Source organism: Rhinolophus sinicus, linkage group LG10 (genome assembly GCF_036562045.2).
Source record: "Rhinolophus sinicus isolate RSC01 linkage group LG10, ASM3656204v1, whole genome shotgun sequence".
NCBI lineage: Eukaryota > Metazoa > Chordata > Mammalia > Chiroptera > Rhinolophidae > Rhinolophus > Rhinolophus sinicus.
Genome location: NC_133759.1, coordinates 72,883,439 through 72,906,324, shown reverse-complemented (window position 1 = coordinate 72,906,324; position 22,886 = coordinate 72,883,439). Strand labels below are relative to the sequence as shown.

The window sequence follows — 22,886 nt, the reverse complement described above, 5'->3', positions numbered from 1 at the left end:
TGGTTTAGTTTTGCTTATTTAGTTGGCTCTTTAAAAGCAGCAGGAAACAAGACTTACAGAAATAAAACACTTGACACACAATGGTCAAAACAAAGCATAATAAAGCCAAAAAAAATCAAGTTGGAATGAAACACAGCATCCAACAAATAGGCACAGGAGGACAAAAAGCCACATTAATTATGCCTCTGAAGAGCTACAGGATTCCCTCATCCGGACTGCTGTACAATTTCACCAGGCAAAACAGGAACTTACGGAAAACACAACCTCACCGACAGGAAAAGCATCCACTTAAAAAATATTTTAAAAGAATATTAACATATACAAGTAAGATTAGAGTCAAAACAGCAAGAACCATTCATTGTTAAGAGACAAAATCTTTAATGACCAACATTGGAGACTTAGAAAGATTTGACTAAAGTGGTTTTCCCTCAAAACCATAAAAATGTGTTTTGAAGTACTGGCCATTTGACTCTTGGCAAACAACTGGGGTGGGAGATTTAGACCTAGAAAACATAAATTCTTTTACTTTTCAGTGATGCTTTATTACATTCTCCTAATGTTTTAAGTCCTAAAACCTCTACTTGGTTTTATGAGGCGATGACGATGGGAAGCAATGGAAAACAGCAGCTGAGGAGTGCACCACCATGCAAACAGCAGCTGCCAAGAACAGTCTAGAAAATACACTTTACACATTTTAAAGCAAAACTAGTAAAATGGAAAAACTAACATATCAAGCTTCTCAAAATTCTCATCAACAAAAACGTCATATTAAAGTAAACAAAAGGGAGATTTTAAAGAAACATAAAAAAGAATGTTTCCAACAATTAAGAGAAATAAAAGGAAATAAAATGCTACTAAAATATGTTTAACAATTTAAATGGACTATAATCATATAAAACTAGATTTCTGACCGGCATTTTAATTAAAAGCACTGCTCCAATATTAACATTGAGAACCGCAGTGCCCGGCAGGGTGGCCCCTCCCAGAAACACACAAGTCACTCACGTTTCCGTCGCTCCTCTGGCCCCCTTTATGGGTGAGGACCACAACTTCCATCCACTTTCGCAGATGTTGCTGTGGAAAAAAAACATATCCTTAGACATTTCTTCCTCACAACAGGAGCATTTCAATTCCCAAATGCTGCTCTTAGGTGAAAACTCAGACGCAATCATTAATTTCTGTCATATTTAATGTGAGAACGGCAGTGTTCCTATTACTGAAATAGCCCAACCATCACACTAGTGATGAGAATAATCGGCATTTATTTATGTTCTATACACAGGCTGAATTTACCCTGCTCCACAGAAAACATGCCGAAACCTGGCCATTCCAACATGAGGACGTTTACTAGCGACCGTATTACTTCTGTCACCTTACTGCTGGGTTATTTGGCGTCACAGCTGTTCACTGAGTGCTGCAGGCACCGTGCTAGGTAGCGGGGTAGAGAAGCAAACAAGCAGACATCACCCCTGTCCTCGTGGAGTTCAGCTCCAGCGAGGAAAACAAGGTAAAACACACAGGTAGACACTGTGTGGAACAACCACTGTGGTAAGAGCCGAGAAGGAATAACAGGAACCAGCTTTAGATGAGGGTGGAGGTCACACGTGACAGAAGCACAAGAAGAGCGCTCCAGGCAGAGAAAAGGAGGACAGAGGCCAAGGCCGGACACAGAAAGGCGGCCACTGCAGCTGGGGACATGCGCACAAAGGGGACCCCGGGGCAGGATCCCATCAGGTCAGAGCTGTGCACATCAGTGCAGAGGTAGCGATTCCCTTCTGTGAAGGAGAGCAATCGTTCTGTGACAGAGCCCGTGTTCTGCTGCCAGAGCAAGAGAAGAGAGATCCCTGAGCCCAAGGCGACAGTGGCCTGACCTGGGCACGTGGCAGGTCCAGCAAAACCCAGCAGACAAGTGCATAGAGCCTACAGCTAAGACCACAACAAGAGCATCCAAATAAGTAACAGAAGTATCTTCATTACTCTTACACTATCCAACGTGCTCTTCGAAACACTGATGCCCCAGAGGAGCTTAAAGAATTGCTTCAAAAAAAGACTGCGGTAAAGCAGGCTTGGGGACAGATGGTTTAAATACCCCTACAAACTTTCTCTGAATTTTTTTTTTTTTCACCGAGTTTTTCCACTTTATTTTCCATGTGTATTCAGAGCCCCCATCAACGGCAGCTGGTATTCTTTTCTTTTTCCAATTTTATTTGTTTATTTATTTTTTTAAAATTTATTGGGGTGACAATTGTTAGTAAAATTACATAGATTTCAGGTGTATAATTCTGTATTACATCATCTATAAATCCCATTGTGTGTTCACCACCCAGAGTCAGTTCTCCTTCCATCACCATATATTTGATCCCCTTTACCCTCATCTCCCACCCCCCACCCCCCTTACACTCTGGTAACCACTAAACTATTGTCTGTGTCTATGAGTTTTTGTTTCTCATTTGTTTGTCTTGTTCTTTTGTTGTTTCTGAATCTTTAATGTAAAACTTCAAGAGAGGAATACAGTAAGTTGTTTCCCAAACTTACTTAGCTAGTGAACTGCATCTCATGGAAAACCTGTATCTGGCCAAGGTTCCAAAGCACACACATTGAGAAACACTAAAACAACGCATGCTTCTTCAAAAGACATGAAAGTAACAATATTAAAGGTGCAGAAAATGGCCAGCTACGTACATTACAGTTCATTCCTCTTTTAGATTCCCCAAAGGAAAAAAACAGAGCTAACTGGTATATAAAATTCATTTTCAGTTCAGTAAGAAGATATCCAAAACAACTAACCACATAAGAGAATTCAAAACCAAATGTCAAGCAGTTCAAATTTTAAGAAAGGAAATTTCCAAAGTTGTTTCCATGAGTGCCCAGGTGTCTTAGCTCTTAAAATTATGCTGAAGGCTTGAGCTGTTAACCTCAAAATACATCTATGAGGGACAACAAAGGCTGTGACTGAGTCCAGTTCTGCAGGACATGACGGAAGAAGGGCAAATGTGTCCCTGACCACCACACCTGGCACAGCACCGTGGGCACAACATACCTACATCAGGAAGACCTGAGCCACACACGCAAAACACCATCAGCACAGGTCCAGGCTGGACTCGGGCAAGATGAGTGCCAGATGAAAATGGCTGATCAATCATTCTTTACCCCAAGTATATCAACACTCTCTGCTTTGAGAGGATTTTCAACCACTCAGAAAGCAGCTATAATACAGAAAAGGAAAAAAAATTCCCTGAACAAACCAGAAACACCCGTGTAGTTTATTTTAGGGAAAAAGACTCCTGGCTTTAATCAGAAACTACAGAGTATGAGGCCATTTTCTTCACACTGTTCTAAAACAATTTGGATTGGATAACAATGCTTACTAAATGAATTCCCCGCTCACAGGACATCTGAAGGGTTAGACTGGGGGTGGGGAGGAACACAAAAAAAAACCAAAGTTGCTTCAGGCAGGCATGCAAAGACAGCAAGAATTACAGCTGACAGAAAAGAGAGTAATTTTAAAAAGGAGACAAACATAAAAAGACTAGGACATTGAGAACACATGCACAGACCTCATATGAAAGCACCAATAGTTGTATATTATGTAAAATAAAGTGTATACTTGAGCTCTCATTAGGAAGTGATATCAATTCACTTAGTTTAACCACGCTTGTTTGTATGCACGTAAATTGGTAAATATGTATGTGTATTACATATATTTGGAAGCTCAAAGAGAAGGAGTCTTCCAATTTGGAAAATTCACTTCCATATAATACTGTTTCCCAATTACACTCTACTATTAGGGCATCACTTACAATTTTTAGGATCAATCATAACACTATCAATTCCCAGTGAGGTATTTTGGTCATTGTACATATTTTTAGCTGTCTACAGATAAGAAACCAGTATGTGAGGTAAAAAGTTGTGTTGTTTTCATATACACTCCCTATCTATATCTAAATCTAGTTATCTACCTACTCCTGTTTACCGCTGGGGGAAAAGTATACCAAAAACAAAAATAAAACCTCCAGGATCTTAAAATGTCTAAATGGCCAAAGGATACTTAAAAACATAAGCATGAAAAATACACGTGTTTGTAGTAATGTAAAATGAAATCGTTAACAAATTATTTTTAAATATCTATTGACTAGAAACAAAATCAAATACGTAAGAAAGTTAATAGCTGAAACTTCTTCATTTGCTTACACTTCAAATTTAAACACTGCCAAAGAGATATTTTATTTGCATATATATTTCCTTGGTAATTCTTAAAAAAAAAAAAAAAAAAAAAAATCAAAGGACCTCTAGCGTTCTTAGAAGTTTTTCACTGTATCATTGTCTATAATGGCAAAAGACTGGGAACAATCTCAATGGTCATCGGTGGGGGAAGGGTTAAATAAGTTATGGCATGTCCACGTAATATTATATCGCCATAAAACAGAATGAAAAGCACTTTGTGTTCTGATATTAAATGATGGGGTGGTAATTAGAAAAAGTAAGAACTGTGTGTCTATTATGCTTCCTTTTGTGGGAAACAAAAGAAGATACACAGCTCTTACTACAAATGTAAAACGCCTCTAGGGACACACAGCACACTGTTAACACTGGGTGTCCCCGGGAAGGGGTGTGGGGATTTGGAGGACACGGAGGGAGGGACACTTTTTCACAGCACACCCTTCCATATACTTTGAATTTTAAATCATGTAAATACATTATTTATTTTAAAAAATAATTTAAATTTTCTGGTTTATTATTGAGTATGTTTAAATGCATTTGGCTTACCATCATCTGATCACAAAATTTATCATTGAAGGAGTTTGGGAAGAGCCTGGTAACTGAAGTCAGACGATTCACAACGTTCAGAGTCAAGCTTCGATAATCCCCCAGCATCATCAACAAAGGTCGCATATGAGTGTGGATTTGATCTACTTCTATGGTAGCACCTTCTAAAAACTATTAAAAAACAAAGGTTACAAATGAAAACAGGTAACAGAATATACTTTATAATAGAATGGAACACATACGCAATGTTAGCAGCAAGTTGTCTTCTCTTGGGAAAATGGAATATTAACCATACATATTCCAAAAGTATGACGAAATGAGGAAGATTAGTCATTACTGTTTAAAACGAGGTGTGATCAAAAAAACACGGTGACTGTTTAAGTTAAATTTATTACGGTAAAAGACACATTGCCATTAATCCCCTGTAAAACACTTCTCCGCGCTTTGAATATACTTATCCCATCATTCTTGCCACTTTCTGAAGCAGTTCTGGAAGTCCTCTTTCGTGAGTGTCTTTAGTTGCACTGTTGTGGCTGCCTGGATGTCATGAATCATTTTGACTTTGGGGAAGAGCCAGAAGTCGCACGTCGCCAGATCCTGTGAATAAGGTGGATGAGGACACACTGTAATGTTTTTATTTGACAGAAATTTCCGTAAGAGAAGCGATGTGTGACTTGGAGTGTTGTCATGATGGAGGACACTTTAAAACACACCTTCTCTCAACCGTAGCTCAGACGTGACTGACTGCACCAAACAAGTTGAAACTTGTCACACCATGTTACTAAGCTTTAATGTGCCACTTCCCGTATTGAAGATCCCTGCCTTTCCATTGGATGGCACTCGACAGCAGCATTCACCATATTTTCTGATCACAACAGAAAGGCTCTGTGTCACACATTGCTTCTGGTACAGCAATTTCTGTCAAATAAAAACATTACTACAGTGTGTTCTCATTCACCTTATTCACCGGATCTGGCACCGTGCGACTTCTGGCTCTTTCCTAAAGTCAAAATGACCATGAAAGGAAACTGTTTTGAATCGATTCAGGACATGGAGGCAGCCACAACAGCGCAACTAAAGACACTCACAAAAGAGGACTTCTAGAACTGCTTCAGAAAACGGCAAGAACAATGGGATAAGTGTGTTTGAAGCAAGGGGGAGTATTTTCAGGGGATTAATGGCAATGTGTTTTTCACTGTAATAAATTTTTTTTATTTAAACATTTATCATATTGTTTGATCACACCTCGTATTTTAAAATGTTCAGTATAACTATGAAACAGGTAGAGACATCATTACAATCCAGCATGTATTAACCACAGGCTCTTTCTGACATACAAAGTAAACAGGAAGAACCCTTCAGGCAGAATTCTCACACACCCACTCACCTTTCTCATACAGGCTTCTCCAGCCTCCTGGAGCTCACTATTGGTGGAATTAAGTGCTTTGAAGAGTGCAGCAATGATCTTCTCTCTAGATTGAGGAAGGTAATTGCAGGCAGCAAGCGCATCTTTTGGGAGAGAAATCAATATAATTTTCATTATTAACTTGAAAAACACATAAACAATTTCCCTGTCTAAAGGCTTTTACCAACCAACAAAAAATATGCATCACTAAACCTCTTTCCTAGCATCTGGCCTCAAGAAAGACAAAAGAATGCATGGTCTTCTACACACATTATCTGAAGTGAAGTCAACAACATGCTAGAAAGGCCATGATAAATCTTACACCCTCTAGATAGGAGAAAGAGGGCTAAAGGGGGAAAACAGAGGGTCCCCACTAACACTGCTGCCCCCAAGACATCTTCACATAGGGTGAGCATGGCTGACCTGCAGGCAGATATACTGAATTCATGCAGACGGCACACCTTGAATTTTGTGGTGAAGGGAACAGACAGACAGACACAACTTGGCTTCTCTCTATTGTCCATGTCTAATCAGGCAGCCTCCTCCCAACTTGGGGAGATAAAGACTTTGAAAATACAAATATTCTTAGGAAGGGGCCACACCTCAATCCTATGTTAAGATACAACATTCTGACACGAGTAATGTCCATATCAGCTAACAGGAATGTATGAGAGGCACCCCAAAGAAAAACCCCAACAGGAGAAGTGAGAAGCTGCCACATCCCTGTTGCGGCACCTCCCCCACTCTGGCTTTCTGTGTCTTCAACACCCCACCCCATCCTCAAGCTCGAGTCTATGGTCTGTCTCTCTGCTTCTTATCACTAAATCAAGGATTCTGGCAATATTTTGTTAAGGGTGTAAATATCAACAAAGCAAGAGACAAAGTCAACTAAAATGCTAATATTGGGTATTTATTTACAAAAAAAAATAGGGGGTGGCTGTTTCTAAGTATAAGGGTGAGTACCGATCTAGAACATTTTCCTAAACTTTGCACAATTCCTGTGCCCAACACTGCAAACTGATGTTCCTCATTAAAGCCTAGGGACAGGAGTCTCAAATACTTCTGAATCATTACAGTCTATAAAGGCTGCCGTGTATCTTACTATATACTCTGCTGCAGATGAAAATGGACTATCAGAATGGTATGACAACTCTCTAAAACCAGAATATTAGGTTCATAAGAGAACTATAAAGTTTACTATAGAGTAAAATCCATAGTTTATTACAAAGTAAGAAATGATTTAAATCCTAACAACCTATATAATCTACTGATATCTAGCTCACTGCATAGTTCGATAACTTTGCAAACATAATTTTTTGATCTCACTTTTAAAAGAACATAAAAAGTAAAAAAAAAAAACAAAAAAAAACTAAACAACAACAAAAAAGGCCTCTATCCCCTTTCACTTTTATACCCAGTAACTCACTTCCAATTTACATTAACTTACTTAATGCTGCAATTCGCAAAGGAACGAGTGACGGAAGGCTTTTGTAACAGGGCAGCTTTGTTAAAGCTGAATCTTCAGCCTCACATAAATTCAAGAGCTGAAAAAGAGAAAACATTTTAATTTAGTCTGCTCTTACTGTAAAGACATAAGAACCTTGCAAATAACTGAACACGGCAATCTTCCACACACCCCACAACACAATTAACAATTGACTAACTAAACCAAAAGAATTTAAGTATCAAAATGTAACTGAGCTTCCTCATTCTACAGCAAAGTCAGTCAGCCTCATTAGTGACAGAAATTACTTTCTCACCCACTGATACCATGTTTTTCTTTACACACAGAATCACTTTAACTGCAACTGCAAATCCCATGATGGCAGGAACACTCATGCTTGTTCAGAGCTGCTTCCCAATGTCTCGGGTCAGGGCTCAGCAAATGTAAGTACTGTTGTTCAATTATTTGAACAATAATACTTTTTTTTTCAAGTACAGAAAAGCATAAAGAAGGAAGTTGAAAGTCACTGGGATTATAACTCAGAGATTCTGAAAATGGTTATCCTTCTAGACATTTATTTTATCATACCAGTATATATTTATATATCTAATATCTAAAATACCACATATGGTATTTTATTATTATTTTACCATTCTATTTACATCTGCAAAAAATGGTATAGCTATACCATTTTTTTCCTTAAAGATTCCCACCTTGTAAAAGATTTAAAACAGTAGAAAAGGATATACAGTGGTAACTACTTCAAGTTACCACCCCATTCCCCTCCCCTAAGAAACCACCATTACTAGTTACTTGTATGCCCTTCAAAGCTACTCTCCTCATATAAAGAGGGGTGTGTACACACACATATATAAAGACACAGACACCTATATCCAAATCTAAATAGCTGCAATATAAAGCCCGAGTTCCAAGTGACCATACAACCAAGTCCCGTGGGAAGCTTTCCAGGTAGATTCCCAGGTCTGACCTCAAATCTACTGAACCTGAATCTCTAGGGACAGGACTCACAAGTCTCTATTTCTCAAAGATCTTCACACGTTTTGATGCAGTTAGCACACAGATAAACACTTAGAAAACCAGTTTCATCACCCGAGATTTCCCAGTCACCACCACCAGGTTCTGGTCTGAAGCTTAGTGAGGAATTTTCCACACAGGTTAAAATGCACCTGCCTCTAGAACCACCGAAGGGAGGCCGCCCTCCCACTCTCCAGTGTTTCTCCTGGACCGTCAGTCAAGTCTTAAGAGCACTGACTCTTTCACAAGGGATACACGAGGTATGAAAGAGCAAGCCCCATGATCAAATGACCCTATGTCCAAGCAAACACACAGGACTTAAAAAACCCACAGCTAAATTTTCATAATTCGAAATTCACAGTTAGTATGGATCAGGACGGATTTGCTTCCTTAGGACTTTTGCCTGGTTAGTGACAATGCTTCCAGAACTATGATTCGTGTCCTGTAAAAATTTCACATTCGGGACTGATCACCAGATTGTTATTGTATTCTAAGAATTAATGCTTAGAACCTGACTGTATCTAAAATTTAATTTCCGTGTATCACTGTCTAGCATCGCCGCACACTGGAATGTTTACAGTGACAAATATTCTTAAGATGTCATCTGCCACTGCCCATTATCGTGGGTCAAGTCCGCTAAACGATAGGCAAGCCTGGTAGGACAGGACCCAGGCTCTCCAACGACGGTCGTGGCTCCCACCTAAGGTCCTCTGCTGTAGCCTCAGGTGTGTAACAAACCCTCAGGCTCAGTTCCTGCATCTTCGAAATGACAATAATCAGTGTCCCTTCTTCATGGGTGCTGTCAGCTACAGAAGGGCATCACGTGAAGTAAGTTCATAACAGCACACGGCACATTTAAGTGACTCGTAAATTGAGTCAGCTGGCACTTGCTCTGTGCTAGTCTTACTGTGGGCACCAGCTGATGGGACAACAATTAAAGCAGACGGTACAGTCTCACCTCCAGTTACAAGTTTCAGGCCCTGAGGAGCAAGGTTCCGTGCAGAGGGCTAACAGAGTTCGAAGGACTCAGGAAACGTTCACGTGTTGTTGAACACCTGTAGTTCCCACACCCACCTTCTCCCCAATCCCAGGCGTGACATACCTGTGCAAAGTGCTGTGCCGGGGTACGGCTGGTTACCTGTGTCACTGCCCGGACCTTCTCTAAACGCTGCCTGACCAGTGTTCACGCACAAAGACAGGTTAGCAGACACACGTCATCACCATCCACACCACGCCGCACCACCACCCCCCTACCTCTGTGTAGAACACCTTATGCTCCACCACGTTAAGATCCATCGTGAAGAGCCTGGGCTGCAAGGTGGTGCAGAATGTGTTCCCCTCCATCAGGCCGATCTGCGCGTTGGCAGGCTGGTGTCTGAGCAAGTGCTTCTTGGGTGGGACCATATCCTGGAGGACCTAGGACAGGCAAGGAGGACGCACCACTAACCAGCTGCCCCTCAAAAAGCCAACACCTCTCATCAAAATACTCTAAAGCAATTCCCAATCTGGAAACCGTAAGCGATGCAAAGGTATTACAGATGTCTTTCAGTTAGGGGAGGGAGGGTAGGTTCCATGTGCTAAAACTGGGCGCTGAATGTCTAACACATTTAATCCCTAAGGCTCCGGAGTAACCACTTAAAACAAACACAAAAAAACGCAACTCCTAGATTGTGCTATACCGACCCAGAAAACCAACCTTCTGCTCTCTTGACACAATTACCGATATAGCCATTAATATAAGCACCTTGCTTTTTGCTATCTGAGGTCAAAAACAGCATGTATAACAGCACTGTGTGAGGTGGACATAAAATTATAAATTCCATACAGCTACAACTCGGATTTGAAGGGAAAAAAGTTTCAGAAGTTTTGCTCAGATTATCCTAGTTTCAGTGACAGAAATCTCACCTCTTTATGGGGTTCCATTATCACTGTCACACTTTTTCCAGTGACCTGGGCCAATACTTGCAGTGAATGCATAGCCTGTTTTCTCACAGTGGAATTTGGAGAGGTGACTTCTCGAACCAAGTCATGTGTCACATGGTGAAAAGACTTTTCCTGAGCTGCCACGATCTCTTCCGCTCTCTCCTCGTCTTTTAGAGGTGTCGCACACCTCATCAGAAGCTGCTCCAGGGTGGTCTTGGCCATGGCAACTGCCCCGTTGGAAACCTGCAGGCCAGGGACTCCTTAGATCGGAAAGGGGACGATGCTACCTATGGCACCCACGTCTCCTTCACACCTGCCTGCCATAAACACTGTCACTGGGCGTCCACGCCCCTCACACCAGGTAATTTAACAAGACTATTTATTTTATAACCTCCATAACCTCGGTACTTCAGTAGTTAAATCCCCTACTTATAGGTAATTTCTGTTTGTCATTCAGAAGAGGAAATGTAGACATGACCCTTGCATTTACCAAACAGGCAAGCTGGCAGTGCCTACCACATTCTTTGTCTGAGTTACATGTGCAGGTAGGTTCATGAAGAGCACGGCTTCTGTAGAACGTTTGCAGCACAAGCACTACTGAGCCCTATGGCAAGGCTGAGAAGTAGCACTCCCTTCGCAGGTCACAGACGTACTGTGTGAAGTACTCTGGCCTCTGACTATTCCTTATCAAGACAGATAGGTATCTGATACCCAGAGAAAGCCTACAGGCATTCTGATCTGTCCTTCTATTAAAGATGCTGTAATGAAATCTAAGCTTCTAGGAGAGCAAATTTGCAGAACTGTCTCATGCTAACTGTTCTCCAGGGAAATCAGCTTCTTGAAACATCTTGGTTAGGTTTGGGGCCACCCATCACCTACCTCTCCAGTTAAGTCCATCATGACAAAGAGAAGCGCTTTGAGGAATGTCTGCTGGTTCTGGAGAACCCAAGTGAGAGGCAGCCGCTCCATGAGAAACTTAATGGACACCACACCCCCCAGCTTTGCATACCAGGCCTGCTCATAACAACACGCACACAAGCGTTCCACAATGTACGAAAACAGAGGCAGCTGGCACGCCTGAAGGGAAAAACAAACACGCAAATCATAATGTGTTACTGCGATCCTTAAACTACTGGTTTCTAGAATGACTACTCTTAGGCACAAGCACCCCCAAAATAGAAGGCCCGCCTCAATCCTTCCTTACCCTCTCCTTTGAGCCCAGGATGATACTTGCAACATCAAATATCACAGCGAGGGCCACCTCTCCGATCTTGCAAAGTTCCTTTTCTTCATATGCCATACAAATAGCTATTGCGTCAATAAGAACCAAGGGATCCATTCCTTTCGACCCATTTTCTTCACTGTGAAACATGGCTGTGCTGGGCTGGCTGCCCACCTGGTAGCAAGGCAGCAAGAAAGGACCTGGAGGCGAGCAGAGGGAGCGTGAGAGAGGAGAGCACACACACCAACATTCTCGTCCCTCAAAACTGCAGAACTACCGCATTCTTTTCTTTGAGGTTAGAAATGTGATAAAAGTCAGCGTTGGTACCTTTCAGACCAACTTTTGTTAAACAGCAACTATTTTAAGTGGTCTGACTCGCACAAAGGCTATTTTTCTGAATGTTTTCCATTATACACTGTATATTTTCAGATTTTCTCAATCATGTGTCAAAAATGTATTGGTTTAAAATGAGAACCACAAAATTGGGTATGTTCTTTTTTAAAAAAGCATTACATAGGCAGAGCACTGGCAGGACTGTGGGTCACCCTCTGGGCATTCCGACATACAAGTAACAATAAAAAGAAGCAGCATCCAGCTGGGGCACCCAACACACACAGAGAACAATCTGCCAGCAACTAGTATTAGGTTGGTGCCAAAATAACTGCGGTTTAAAAGGTTAAAAATAATTCCAAAAAGTGCAATTACTTTGGCACCAACCTAATAACGAATGCTTCGCAGGTACCCAGCACCAGCATGAGAGGTGCTGAGGTTACACTGCTGGGAAGTTAACAAACACAGAGGAAACACTGCGCAACAATCTCAACATTCAACTGTGCAGCACTGACTGTTCTGGCCAAGAAGAGTTAAGGGGAAAGGTCTACATGTTCCACAGGGTTCAGAGGAAGCGGCTCGCCGATCTTCAGGGGAGGGCTTTGAGGGAACAACTGGAGCCGTGCTACTAAAGCCTGTGCCCTGACCAGCGCTGGCCTGGCAGGAGTGGCAAACATTCGGAGTAAGTGTTCAGAAACCCACACAGCACTGGGCATTGCCGTGCCATTCTCACAGTCTTTTACAAAAGCACCAGTCTGCAGTGGATTAGAAATAAAACCAAAGAGACAAACAAAATCGGTCCTTCACCGCCGAGAGCCTGAGAGCCCTGCAGCAGAGGCCAGCGGCCCCTCGAGGCGGGGGAGCGGACAGGCGACCATCCCAGGAGGACAGAGGAGCAGTGCCAGGGAGACTTCGAGGAGCTGGCTAAAGAGCAGAGAGCAGGTGACAGAGCAGAGAGGTGACATTGGAAAACAACGCCATGGAAGAATATCAGCAACAAGTGTGCCTACAAACTCTGTTTTACACGCAGAGCGTCCAACATTATTCAGCCCCCATTTTTCATGAAAAACAAACGGCCAAAATATTGAGTGTATTTCGCAGATAATACCTGGTAACAATTTTCACAATACAGCAAGCACCCATCACTGAAATACCAATTATCTCCTCCAATGGTTATTAAGTGGACAATTAACAAAGCTCAGAACCCAATCACCCAAACTCAGCCTCTCTGAAACCCCACAATGCCCCGACCAAGTTTTAGAAGCACCACTTCCCCTGGGCCACTCACCGCACTGCTGGGCCACTGCCACCATTGTGTAGTGGCGAATCAAGCTGGCTACGAAGGGCAGGGCGCTGGGCCGGAGGTCTTTAATGACAGCAGACATGAAGGCTCCTGTCAGAGCCTGCTCAAACGTCTTCCGAGCCGGAGTGTCCTGGGCTTTGTAGCGATGTGATATGATGACATTAGGTATGGTCTTTTCTGTAAAGCTGAAAGACAAAACTAAGTCCATCACCACAGCACCAAAATCCTCGGCCGATGAGTCCACCATGACTTTTTTATTTTCAACCTACACACCTTCCTCTTGTTTAGATGAGCCTGAGTGCGTTCAAGTCTCTGCTTTAATGTCAGCAACACCCGGAATCAAATACAATTAATTTCATTATAAATATTTATAGCCAGTGGTTTAACAGACACCAAATATGTTCTGCCTGATATTAAAACAGGCAATGCGTCAGAAGTAAATCACAAAACGGAGCAGATTCAACATTTTCATGTATTTTTAAGGTGATGTTTGATTTTGATCTTTTATAGTTAAGTAAGCCAAATGCTAAGAAGAAACTCCATCAGTGATCAAATAGGAATGAAAAAAGCTATAACTTAAAGGCAACTACACATCTGTTATACATTGAAAATCGCACGAAGGGTACAGACTCAAACAGGGCTATAGATCTCATTGATAAAGCATTTACCACCAATTATATGAGATTAAAGCAGCAGAGTCAGGAAAATACACACCAAACACAAGGATAAGAAACAGTCATCAATATTTTAAAAATTATTAGTTTCTGTGAAACTTGAACAGCTCCAGATAATAGTTCTATGATGAGAAATCACCTCTAATTTTTTCCCACTAATTCTCTGGTTCTGCCTCTGAAGCCCATGTATTAACATGGGGCCCTTCATTTCCACACACGACATCGTCAAACAGAGTGAAGAGTGGTCATGCTGCTCCCCACTCCACACCTGAAAGGCTTCTCAGCTCTTTTCCAGGTCAAGATGATGCTCCTTAAAATGCACTGGGGTCGAGGTGCCCAAAACAGACATCTGATTCCCAGTACTGCCCCCTCAACCTGCTTTTCCCCAATGTTCCCAACACCCCAGTTAGTGGCACCTTTGGCTTAAAGCCAAGAAACCCTGCAGCCAGCTGGAGGAAGTTAGAGTCTTTCATTCACTTCCTGCAGCACTTGGAGCACAATCCTAAGTCTTCCTCGAGGCCCCATCAGCCCTGGCCCACCCACCTCTCCCTCACCCAGGGTGGCCCAGCATCACTGGTCACCTGCTGTGCCCATCAGGAGGCCTCTGCCCTCACATTCTCTGAGCTTCCTCAGGATGTTTCCACAATGTTCCCTACTACTCTGAGAGGACTTCGCTGACCACCCTATTTTTTTTAAACTGCCCTTTTCACGCCCTATCCCCTTAGCCAGATACACTTAATAGCACTTACCGCTATGTGAAATATTATACCTTTGTTTCTTCCTGACTGTTGCCCTCTCACTAGAATGTAAGTCCTTGAAGGCTAGGATGCATTCCTGTACACAGACCTTGCACAGTACCTTGTACCAGAAGGTACTCCATCTAAAGAGCAGCAAAAATGCACCAATGGAGAAAGGATGGTCTTTACAATAAATGGATACTGGATATCCAGAGGGCAAAAAAGAAAAGTAGACCACTACTCCACACCCCTACTTCACAAAAAATCAATTCTAAAGAGATTAAAGATCAAAACGTGAATGACAGACTATACAGCTTTTAGAAGATAACACAAGAGTATCTTCATGACTAGGACGTAGCAGGAAACGATTTCTTACACACGATATAAAAAGCACGACGCAAAAGGAAAAATACATCAATTTGACCACAATAAAATCATGAACTTCTCTTTATCAAAAAACTCGACTGAAAGACTTAGAAACAATGACACCCTGGTAGCAACGAGCACACCCAGCACAGAAACCTTGGTTTCTATTCATTTCTTTGAGGAACGCTCTTCCCTTTCATAGGGAATGGGGATTCCAAGGTGTGGGGAGAGAAGGCACAAGGTGAAGGAACATCTTGTTGAGCTTGAAAGGAAGCGCTAAAAAACTGATGAGGATGCATCGAAACACAGCAGCCAGCCTGGAGGGGCTCTCACTGACTAAATTTGGCCATCAAAATAAATAATGGATTTTTATCCAGTAAGAATCCATGAACCAGGGGGGTGGGGGTGGGAGATGAGGGTAAGGGGGATCAAATATATGGTGATGGAAGGAGAACTGACTCTGGGTGGTGAACACACAATGGGATTTATAGATGATGTAATACAGAATTGTATACCTCAAATCTATGCAATTTTACTAACAATTGTCACCCCAATAAATTAAAAAAAAAAAAATCCATGAACCTGTACTGCTATATACAAATATTAACGAAGAAGGAAAAATCTCTTCCTTATTTTACAAAAAAAGGGAAACTGAAGATAGAAAATCATCATTTTATACGCTACAACAGAATACTACTCAGCAATAAAAAGGAGCAAGATACTGATAAACTGTGTATCATGGATGAGTCTCAAAAGTATCGTGCCAGGTGAGAGGAGCCAGACACAAGAGACCACCCACTCTATGGCTCCATCTATATGAAATATGAAATGTCCAGAAAAGGCAGATTTACAGAGATAGGAAGTAGATTAATGGTTGCCTGGGGCTGTGAAAGGGAATTAACTGTAAATGGGCATGGGGGGGAGGTGAAAATGTTGTGAAATGTTCTAAATCCGATTTGTATTTGCAACACTCTCTAGATTACTAAAAATCATTAAATTGTACAGGTGAAGGAGATGAATCTGGGATAAAGTGTATCTCAATAAACTTGTTGAAAAGAAAGAAAACCACCATTTTGTAATCCTCATACCAGTACTTGAATCAGGCACCAACGTCAATAATGCTATGGCCAGGAGACACGACGTTGATGAGAAACTGGATGTTTACATTGTCGCAAACTTTCTCCCCACCAATCACTTATAAACTACTAGTAAATTAACAACCTGACAATAGAGACAGGGCGACGACACTGACTTCTGGGGGGTTTCTACGAGACGTGCACAGTGTGAATCCTCGTGTGACAAACCCACACTAGGAATATTCTACAAAATAACTGGAATGTATTTTCCAAAAATGTCAATGTCATAAAGATAAAGAAAGGTCAAATAACTACCCTATTTTCTATGAATTTATCTAATTTATTGCAATTTAAAAATCTATTGGGTGAAACAGTTGCTCATAACTATTTTTTTAATGTCAAAGACATCTGGAGTGCAAACACCTTTTTATTTCTGACATTGGTTATTTGTGCCTTCTCTTCTTCACTCTGAGAAAGTACAGAAAGAAACCTGACTCTCTTCTTTACCATAGCCAGTGGCTTTTCCATTTTATTACTCGTTCAAAAAATCAACTTGGATTTACTGAACCATGCTATTGTATGTTTTCCTCTTTTGTTCATTTCTTCTCATATTTTTTTTATTTTGTTATATTTTTCTCATTTTTAAAACAGGTATTTAGTTTAATCTTTGACATTTGTTCTTTTCTGATTTTTAACAACTTTACTGAGATATAATTTATATGCCATAGAATTCATTCATTTTAATTATACAGTTCAAGGAGTTTCAGTTAAATTTATACAGTTATGCAACCATCATCATAGTCCAAATTTTAAAATACATCACCCCAAAAAGTCAATCCCCACTCCCACCCCCAGGGCAACCACTGATCACAACCTTAAATTGTAAGAGCAAAATAAAAATATCACATGACAAATATTTGGAGAAAGAAAATAACTGAAAGAAAATATGGACTGAAAAAGCAAAACATCCACTGAATGCATATCACTGACAGGAGCTGTGGATATAATGGTGAGCAAAGGGAAGAGAAAAGGTCATGACCCTTGGTTCTTGAAACTTCCAGCCTAACATGGAGGCAATCATAAAGGCAGATCACGACTAAGATAAACTCTAATTCTCAAACATCCAAGTTCTCCGTTCCGTTTTCTCTAAAAGTCAAGAGAAATTTGGGAGCTCCTCTCCACCCCGAATTCTTGAAACAAGATACATCCAATCACAGAGAATTACATTAGCGACATACTTAGGATGTGCAAGGAGCTGGTAGAGCGCATGTTTATTGTCTTCTAGACTCATCATTGCCACCAGAAAGCACTTGATCACTTCCCACGCCTGCCTCCGATAGTAGGGCTCAGTGTTGGCACTTTTCAAGCAGTCCAGAGCGGTTTCAATGGCCTACAACAAAGAAACACAAAAACTAGAGTTTGTACTGAATTACACGATTTTGAAAAGCTTACACTGAAAGCATCTGCAGCACCCAAAAAAACCTTAATGTGTGTTTTTCTCTTGAAGTGAGCACCTTGGACCTGCACAGGCTGTCAGGTATTCATCCCATGAAACCTCCAGAGAAGGCAGTGGAAGTGTGATGACATAAGGAACTTCATGATTCCAATTAAAATGTAAAACAGAGGTTACTAATTTTGTGCGTAAACAGCCAATGGGAGATTCCAGAAATTAAGTGAGCTCAGAAGGCCCCTTGTGGTGGATTTGCTGGATTACACTTATCAAGGTCCTCGTGAGAATAATGAACTCTCAGCAGACCACAGACTTTCCTGTGTCTAAGTTCAAAACTTTAAAGATGGCTTTCTTAAGCTTTCACTAAATTCCCTCTTTAAAAGAGAAAAGGGTTTACATCATTTTTTCAGAAAACCTACATAGCTACACACACATTTTATCCTTTTCATTTCAGTGAGGTTGACCAGGAAGACAGGGAGGCACAATCACACACAAAAAATAATTTGAAGCCTTTAACAGCTAAGATATTAACCTTAATGATAATTATGTACATATACATCAAAGAACTAATCTGTGCCAAAGATTAAATATGTATCCAGGGTCTATGTAAGGAGCCAGAGGGGGAGCTGACAGGGAGGGACAGAGGCCCTGCCCTTCAGACCAGGCAGGCGCCACAGCACACACAGCCACTCAAGTGTGACACGGCTCCTCACCACAGCCCCAGCTGCCTGTCTGGGTTCTACAGGGCTTTGCAGAACTGTCGCTCCTCCTACTGCCTCTGATCTGGTCAGCAATAGGTAATAAATCTTGTGGGGATAATTTTAGAACTTTTATTTTTAAGAATTGATTAACCTATGAGTCATTTACCTGCTGAAAAGAATGAAGGACTGTAAAGTATGCCAAAAGCAGAACTGCTCTAATGGAAATTCACTGGCTTGGCCACACTGCCACCCTTAGCCGAGTTGACTGGCAGCTCTGCGGGGTTCGCTGCGGCCCTGAGGAGGCTGTGTGCTGGGAAAGGAGCACCACGAGCACCGTGATGTCATCTCCACAAGGGGCCAGGAGGACTGTGGAAGCCTGTCTTCCAAACTAAGTTTCTCCCATGCGTTAGCTACTTTTGGGGAAAGCAATTTCTAAAGGGATTTTCTTGCTCTGCTTAGTCTATGCAGAGGTCAAATAAAAGATGCCATAAGTTTTCACTACTAATACCAACCTTGCTACTGACAGAGCTAAAGCTAACAGAATCCTAACTTAAGGAAATTACCTAAAATTTGAGAACATGCTATAGACACAGATGTCTATAGGCACAGGATGTGCAATATAAAGACAGAGAGAACTTTAGTTCTCAGTAGTCTCTTGGGAGGTAAGTAGTGTTTATTTAGCAAACATCGTGATAAAGCTTTGAGTGAGAAGCTGAGATTCCACCCCACCCCTGAGGTTTGGGGAAGGCAACACCAATCTATTGGGGGGCGCTGGAGGAGGGGTGAGGACAATGGCATGTGCTTTCCCCCTCCCGTGGGGGGGAAACAGGTGGATTGAGAGATAATGATAGAAAACAATTCCTGAGTGACATTTACCCATGATGGCTATGCTTCCTCCCAAATATTTAGTCAAGTCAGGTTCAAAAAAAACCAAAAATCACAGAATTAAAAGGATCATACATCACAATCAAGTGGGGTACATTCCAGGGATGCAAAGATGGTTCATTATACCCAAATCAATCAATGTGATAACAAAATTAACCAAAGTAAAAGATAAAAATCATATGATCTTATCAGCAGATGCAGAAAAAGCATCTGCCAAGATACAACATTCGTTTATGATAAAATCACTCTAAAATGGGTATAGAAGGAAAGTACCTCAACATAATAAAGGCCACATATGACAAACCCTCAGCTACAACCATACTCAACAATGAAAAAGTGAAAGCTTTTCCTCTAAGATCACAAACAAGACCAAGGTGACTATTCTCACCACTGTTATTCAACCTGGTGTTGGAGTCCTCGCCAGACCAATTAGGCGAGAGAAAGAAAAAAAGGCATCCAAGTTGGGAATGAAGAAGTAAAACTGTCACTATCTGCATATCATACGATTTTATACACACACACACACACACACACACGTATATAAAATTCTAAAGACACCACAAAAAAACTATTAGAGAAACTTAAAGTTGCAGGATATAAAATCAATACACAAAAATCTGTTGCACTCCTATATAATAATAATCAGAAAAAGAAATGAAAAAAATAATCCCATTTACAAAAACAAAAAGAGTAAAAACACCACAAAAAAAGAAAACTACAGGCCGATATCTCTAATGAACATAGATGCAAAAATCCTCAACAAAATACTAGCAAACAGATTTCAGCAATACATTAAAATGATCACACACCATGATCAAGTGGGATTCATTCCTGGTATGCAAGGGTGGTTCAACATCCGCAAATCAATTAATGTGATACACCACATTAACAAAATGAAAAATAAAAATCACATGATCATATCAATAGATGCAGAAAAAGCATTTGATAAAATCCAGCAGCCATTTATGATAAAAACCCTTAAGAAAGTGGGAATAGAGGGATCATATCTCAACATAATAAAGGCCATATATGATAAACCCACAGTTAACACCATACTCAATGGGGAAAAGCTAAAACCATTCCCCTTAAGATCAGGAACAAGGCAAGGTTGCCCACTTTCTCCACTTCTATTCAACATAGTGCTGGAAGTTCTAGCCACAGCAATTAGACAAGAAAAAGAAATAAAAGGCATCCAAATCGGTAAGGAGTAAGTAAAATTAGTAGGAAGTAAAATTGTCATTATATGCAGATGATATGACACTATATATAGAGAACCCTAAAGACGCCACCAAGAAACTTTTAGAGCTGATAGATGAATTTAATAAAGTAGCAGGATACAAAATTAATATTCAGAAATCAGTTGCATTTGTATATACCAATAATAAAACATCAGAAGGAGAAAGTAAAAAAACAATCCCATTTACAATTGCTCCAAAGACTATAAAATACCTGGGAATAAATTTAACCAAAGAAGTAAAAGATCTGTACTCAGAAAATTATAAGACACTGAAGAAAGAAATGAAAGAAGATACAAATGGATGGAAACACATACTATGTTCATGGATAGGAAGAATTAATATAGTTAAAATGTCCATACTGCCTAAGGCAATATACATATTCAACGCAATTCCTATCAAACTACCAACGACGTTTTTTACGGAAATAGGACATATAATCCTAAAATTTATATGGGACCATAAAAGACCCCGGATAGCCTCAGCAATCTTGAGAAATAAGAACAAAGTGGGAGGTATAACAATACCTGACATCAAATTATACTACAAGGCTACAGTAATCAAAACAGCTTGGTACTGGCATAAAAACAGACACATAGATCAATGGAACAGAATAGAGTCCAGAGATAAATCCATGCCTATATGGCCATTTAATCTATGACAATGGAAGCAAGAATATACAGTGCAGTAAAGATAGTCTATTCAATAAATGGTGCTGGGAAACCTGGACAGACAACATGCAAAAAAATGAAGCTGGACCACCTCCTTACATCATATACAAAAATAAATTCAAAATGGCTTCAAGATTTAAATGTAAGATCTGAAACCATAAAATTCCTAGAAGAAAATATAGGAAGAAAACTTCACAGACATTACCCAGAGTAAGATTTTTACTGATATATACCCTCACGCGAGCGAAGTAAGAGAAAAAATAAACATGTGGGATTGCATCAAACTAAAAAGTTTTTTTCACAGCAAAGGAAACCATCAATAAAACAAAAAGGGATCCTACTGAATGGGAAAAGATACTTGCCAATGATATATCTGATAAGGGGTTAATATCACAAATTTATAAAAAACTCACTCAACTCAACTCCAAAAAAACAAACAACCCAATTAAAAAATGGGCAGAGGACATGAAGAGACATTTTTCTAAAAAGGACATACAGATGGCAAACAGACATATAAAGAAATGTTCAACCTCACTAACCATCAGAGAAATGCAAATAAAAACCACAATGAGATACCACATCACCCCAGTCAAAATGGCTATCATCAATACAACAAACAAAAAGTGCTGGCGCGGATGTGGAGAAAAGGGAACGCTTGTGCACTGTTGGTGGGATTGCAGATTGGTGCAGCCACTATGGAAAACAGTATGGAGGTATCTCAAAAATCTGAAAATGGAACTACCTTATGATCCAGCAATTCCACTCTTAAGTATCTATCTGGAGAAATCCAAAACTCCAATTCAAAAATCTTTATGCACGCCTATGTTTATTGCAGCACTATACACAATAGCCAAGACATGGAAACAACCGAAATGCTCATCGGTAGATGACTGGATTAAGAAACTGTGGTACATTTATACAATGGAGTAGTACGCAGCCATAAAGAAAGAAATCTTGCCATTTGCAACAACATGGATGGACCTAGAGAACATTATGTTAAGTGAAATAAGTCAGACAGAGAAAGACAACTACCATATGATCTCACTTATATGCAGAATCTAAAGAAAATAATAAGTGAATGAACTAATCAGAAAGTTTTGGAGACATAGAGGAAAAACTGAGGGTTGCTAGATGGGCGGGGGGGTGGGGATAAGGGGTAAGGTGAGGGGATTAGAAAATAGTTGGTAACCACAAGATGGTCATGGGGTTTTAAAATTAATTTGGGGAATGTAATCAATAATGTTGTAAAGATTTTGTAGGGTATCCGATGGACACGTGTCCCATTTGGGAGACCACCTCAGGGATGATGTAGATGCTTGATCACTGCACTGTACACCTGAAGCTGAACAATAATGAATGCCAACTATAATTTAATATATATATGTATATATATATATGTATATATACGTATGTATATACTTACAAGAAGCAGAGTACAGCATTAGGAATAGAGACAGTGGAAATGTAATGGTTCTGTGCGATGACAGAGGGATAGTAGATGGGGGAAGGGGGGTTCACACAGCGTGAGGAATATAAATGATAAACGTCTAAGTATTACATTGTCTTGTGTACCTGAAACTAATAAAGAAAAAAAATATTGGTGTACAAAAAGTATTATTTTCAAAAAAAAAAGAGTAAAATACCTAGGAATAAACTTCAAGG

At 40.5% G+C, this 22,886-nt stretch overlaps 1 protein-coding gene and 1 long non-coding RNA gene across 16 annotated transcripts in view; both read right to left on the bottom strand.

Moving 5' to 3' along the window:
- TRRAP (transformation/transcription domain associated protein) overlaps positions 1 to 22,886 on the bottom strand; it is a 123,374-nt gene that overhangs the window by 65,196 nt on the left and 35,292 nt on the right. For 14 of the 15 annotated variants that reach the window (XM_074313445.1, XM_074313444.1, XM_074313443.1 and 11 more), the window contains exons 22-31: positions 17,521 to 17,672; positions 13,415 to 13,614; positions 11,779 to 11,996; positions 11,454 to 11,651; positions 10,557 to 10,817; positions 9,906 to 10,067; positions 7,620 to 7,716; positions 6,155 to 6,276; positions 4,768 to 4,938; positions 1,006 to 1,074 (exon numbers count right to left, since the gene is read on the bottom strand). In XM_074313445.1, coding sequence (XP_074169546.1) covers positions 1,006 to 1,074; positions 4,768 to 4,938; positions 6,155 to 6,276; positions 7,620 to 7,716; positions 9,906 to 10,067; positions 10,557 to 10,817; positions 11,454 to 11,651; positions 11,779 to 11,996; positions 13,415 to 13,614; positions 17,521 to 17,672 — 1,650 coding nt within the window. The remainder of the gene's footprint in view (positions 1 to 1,005; positions 1,075 to 4,767; positions 4,939 to 6,154; positions 6,277 to 7,619; positions 7,717 to 9,905; positions 10,068 to 10,556; positions 10,818 to 11,453; positions 11,652 to 11,778; positions 11,997 to 13,414; positions 13,615 to 17,520; positions 17,673 to 22,886) is intronic. The other variant, XM_074313447.1, reaches the window with a different exon arrangement.
- LOC141567261 (uncharacterized) lies at positions 5,140 to 5,682 on the bottom strand. Its single transcript, XR_012489769.1, has 2 exons — positions 5,481 to 5,682; positions 5,140 to 5,364 (listed from the first exon to the last, which is right to left on the bottom strand). It is a non-coding gene; the product is annotated as an uncharacterized LOC141567261 (long non-coding RNA).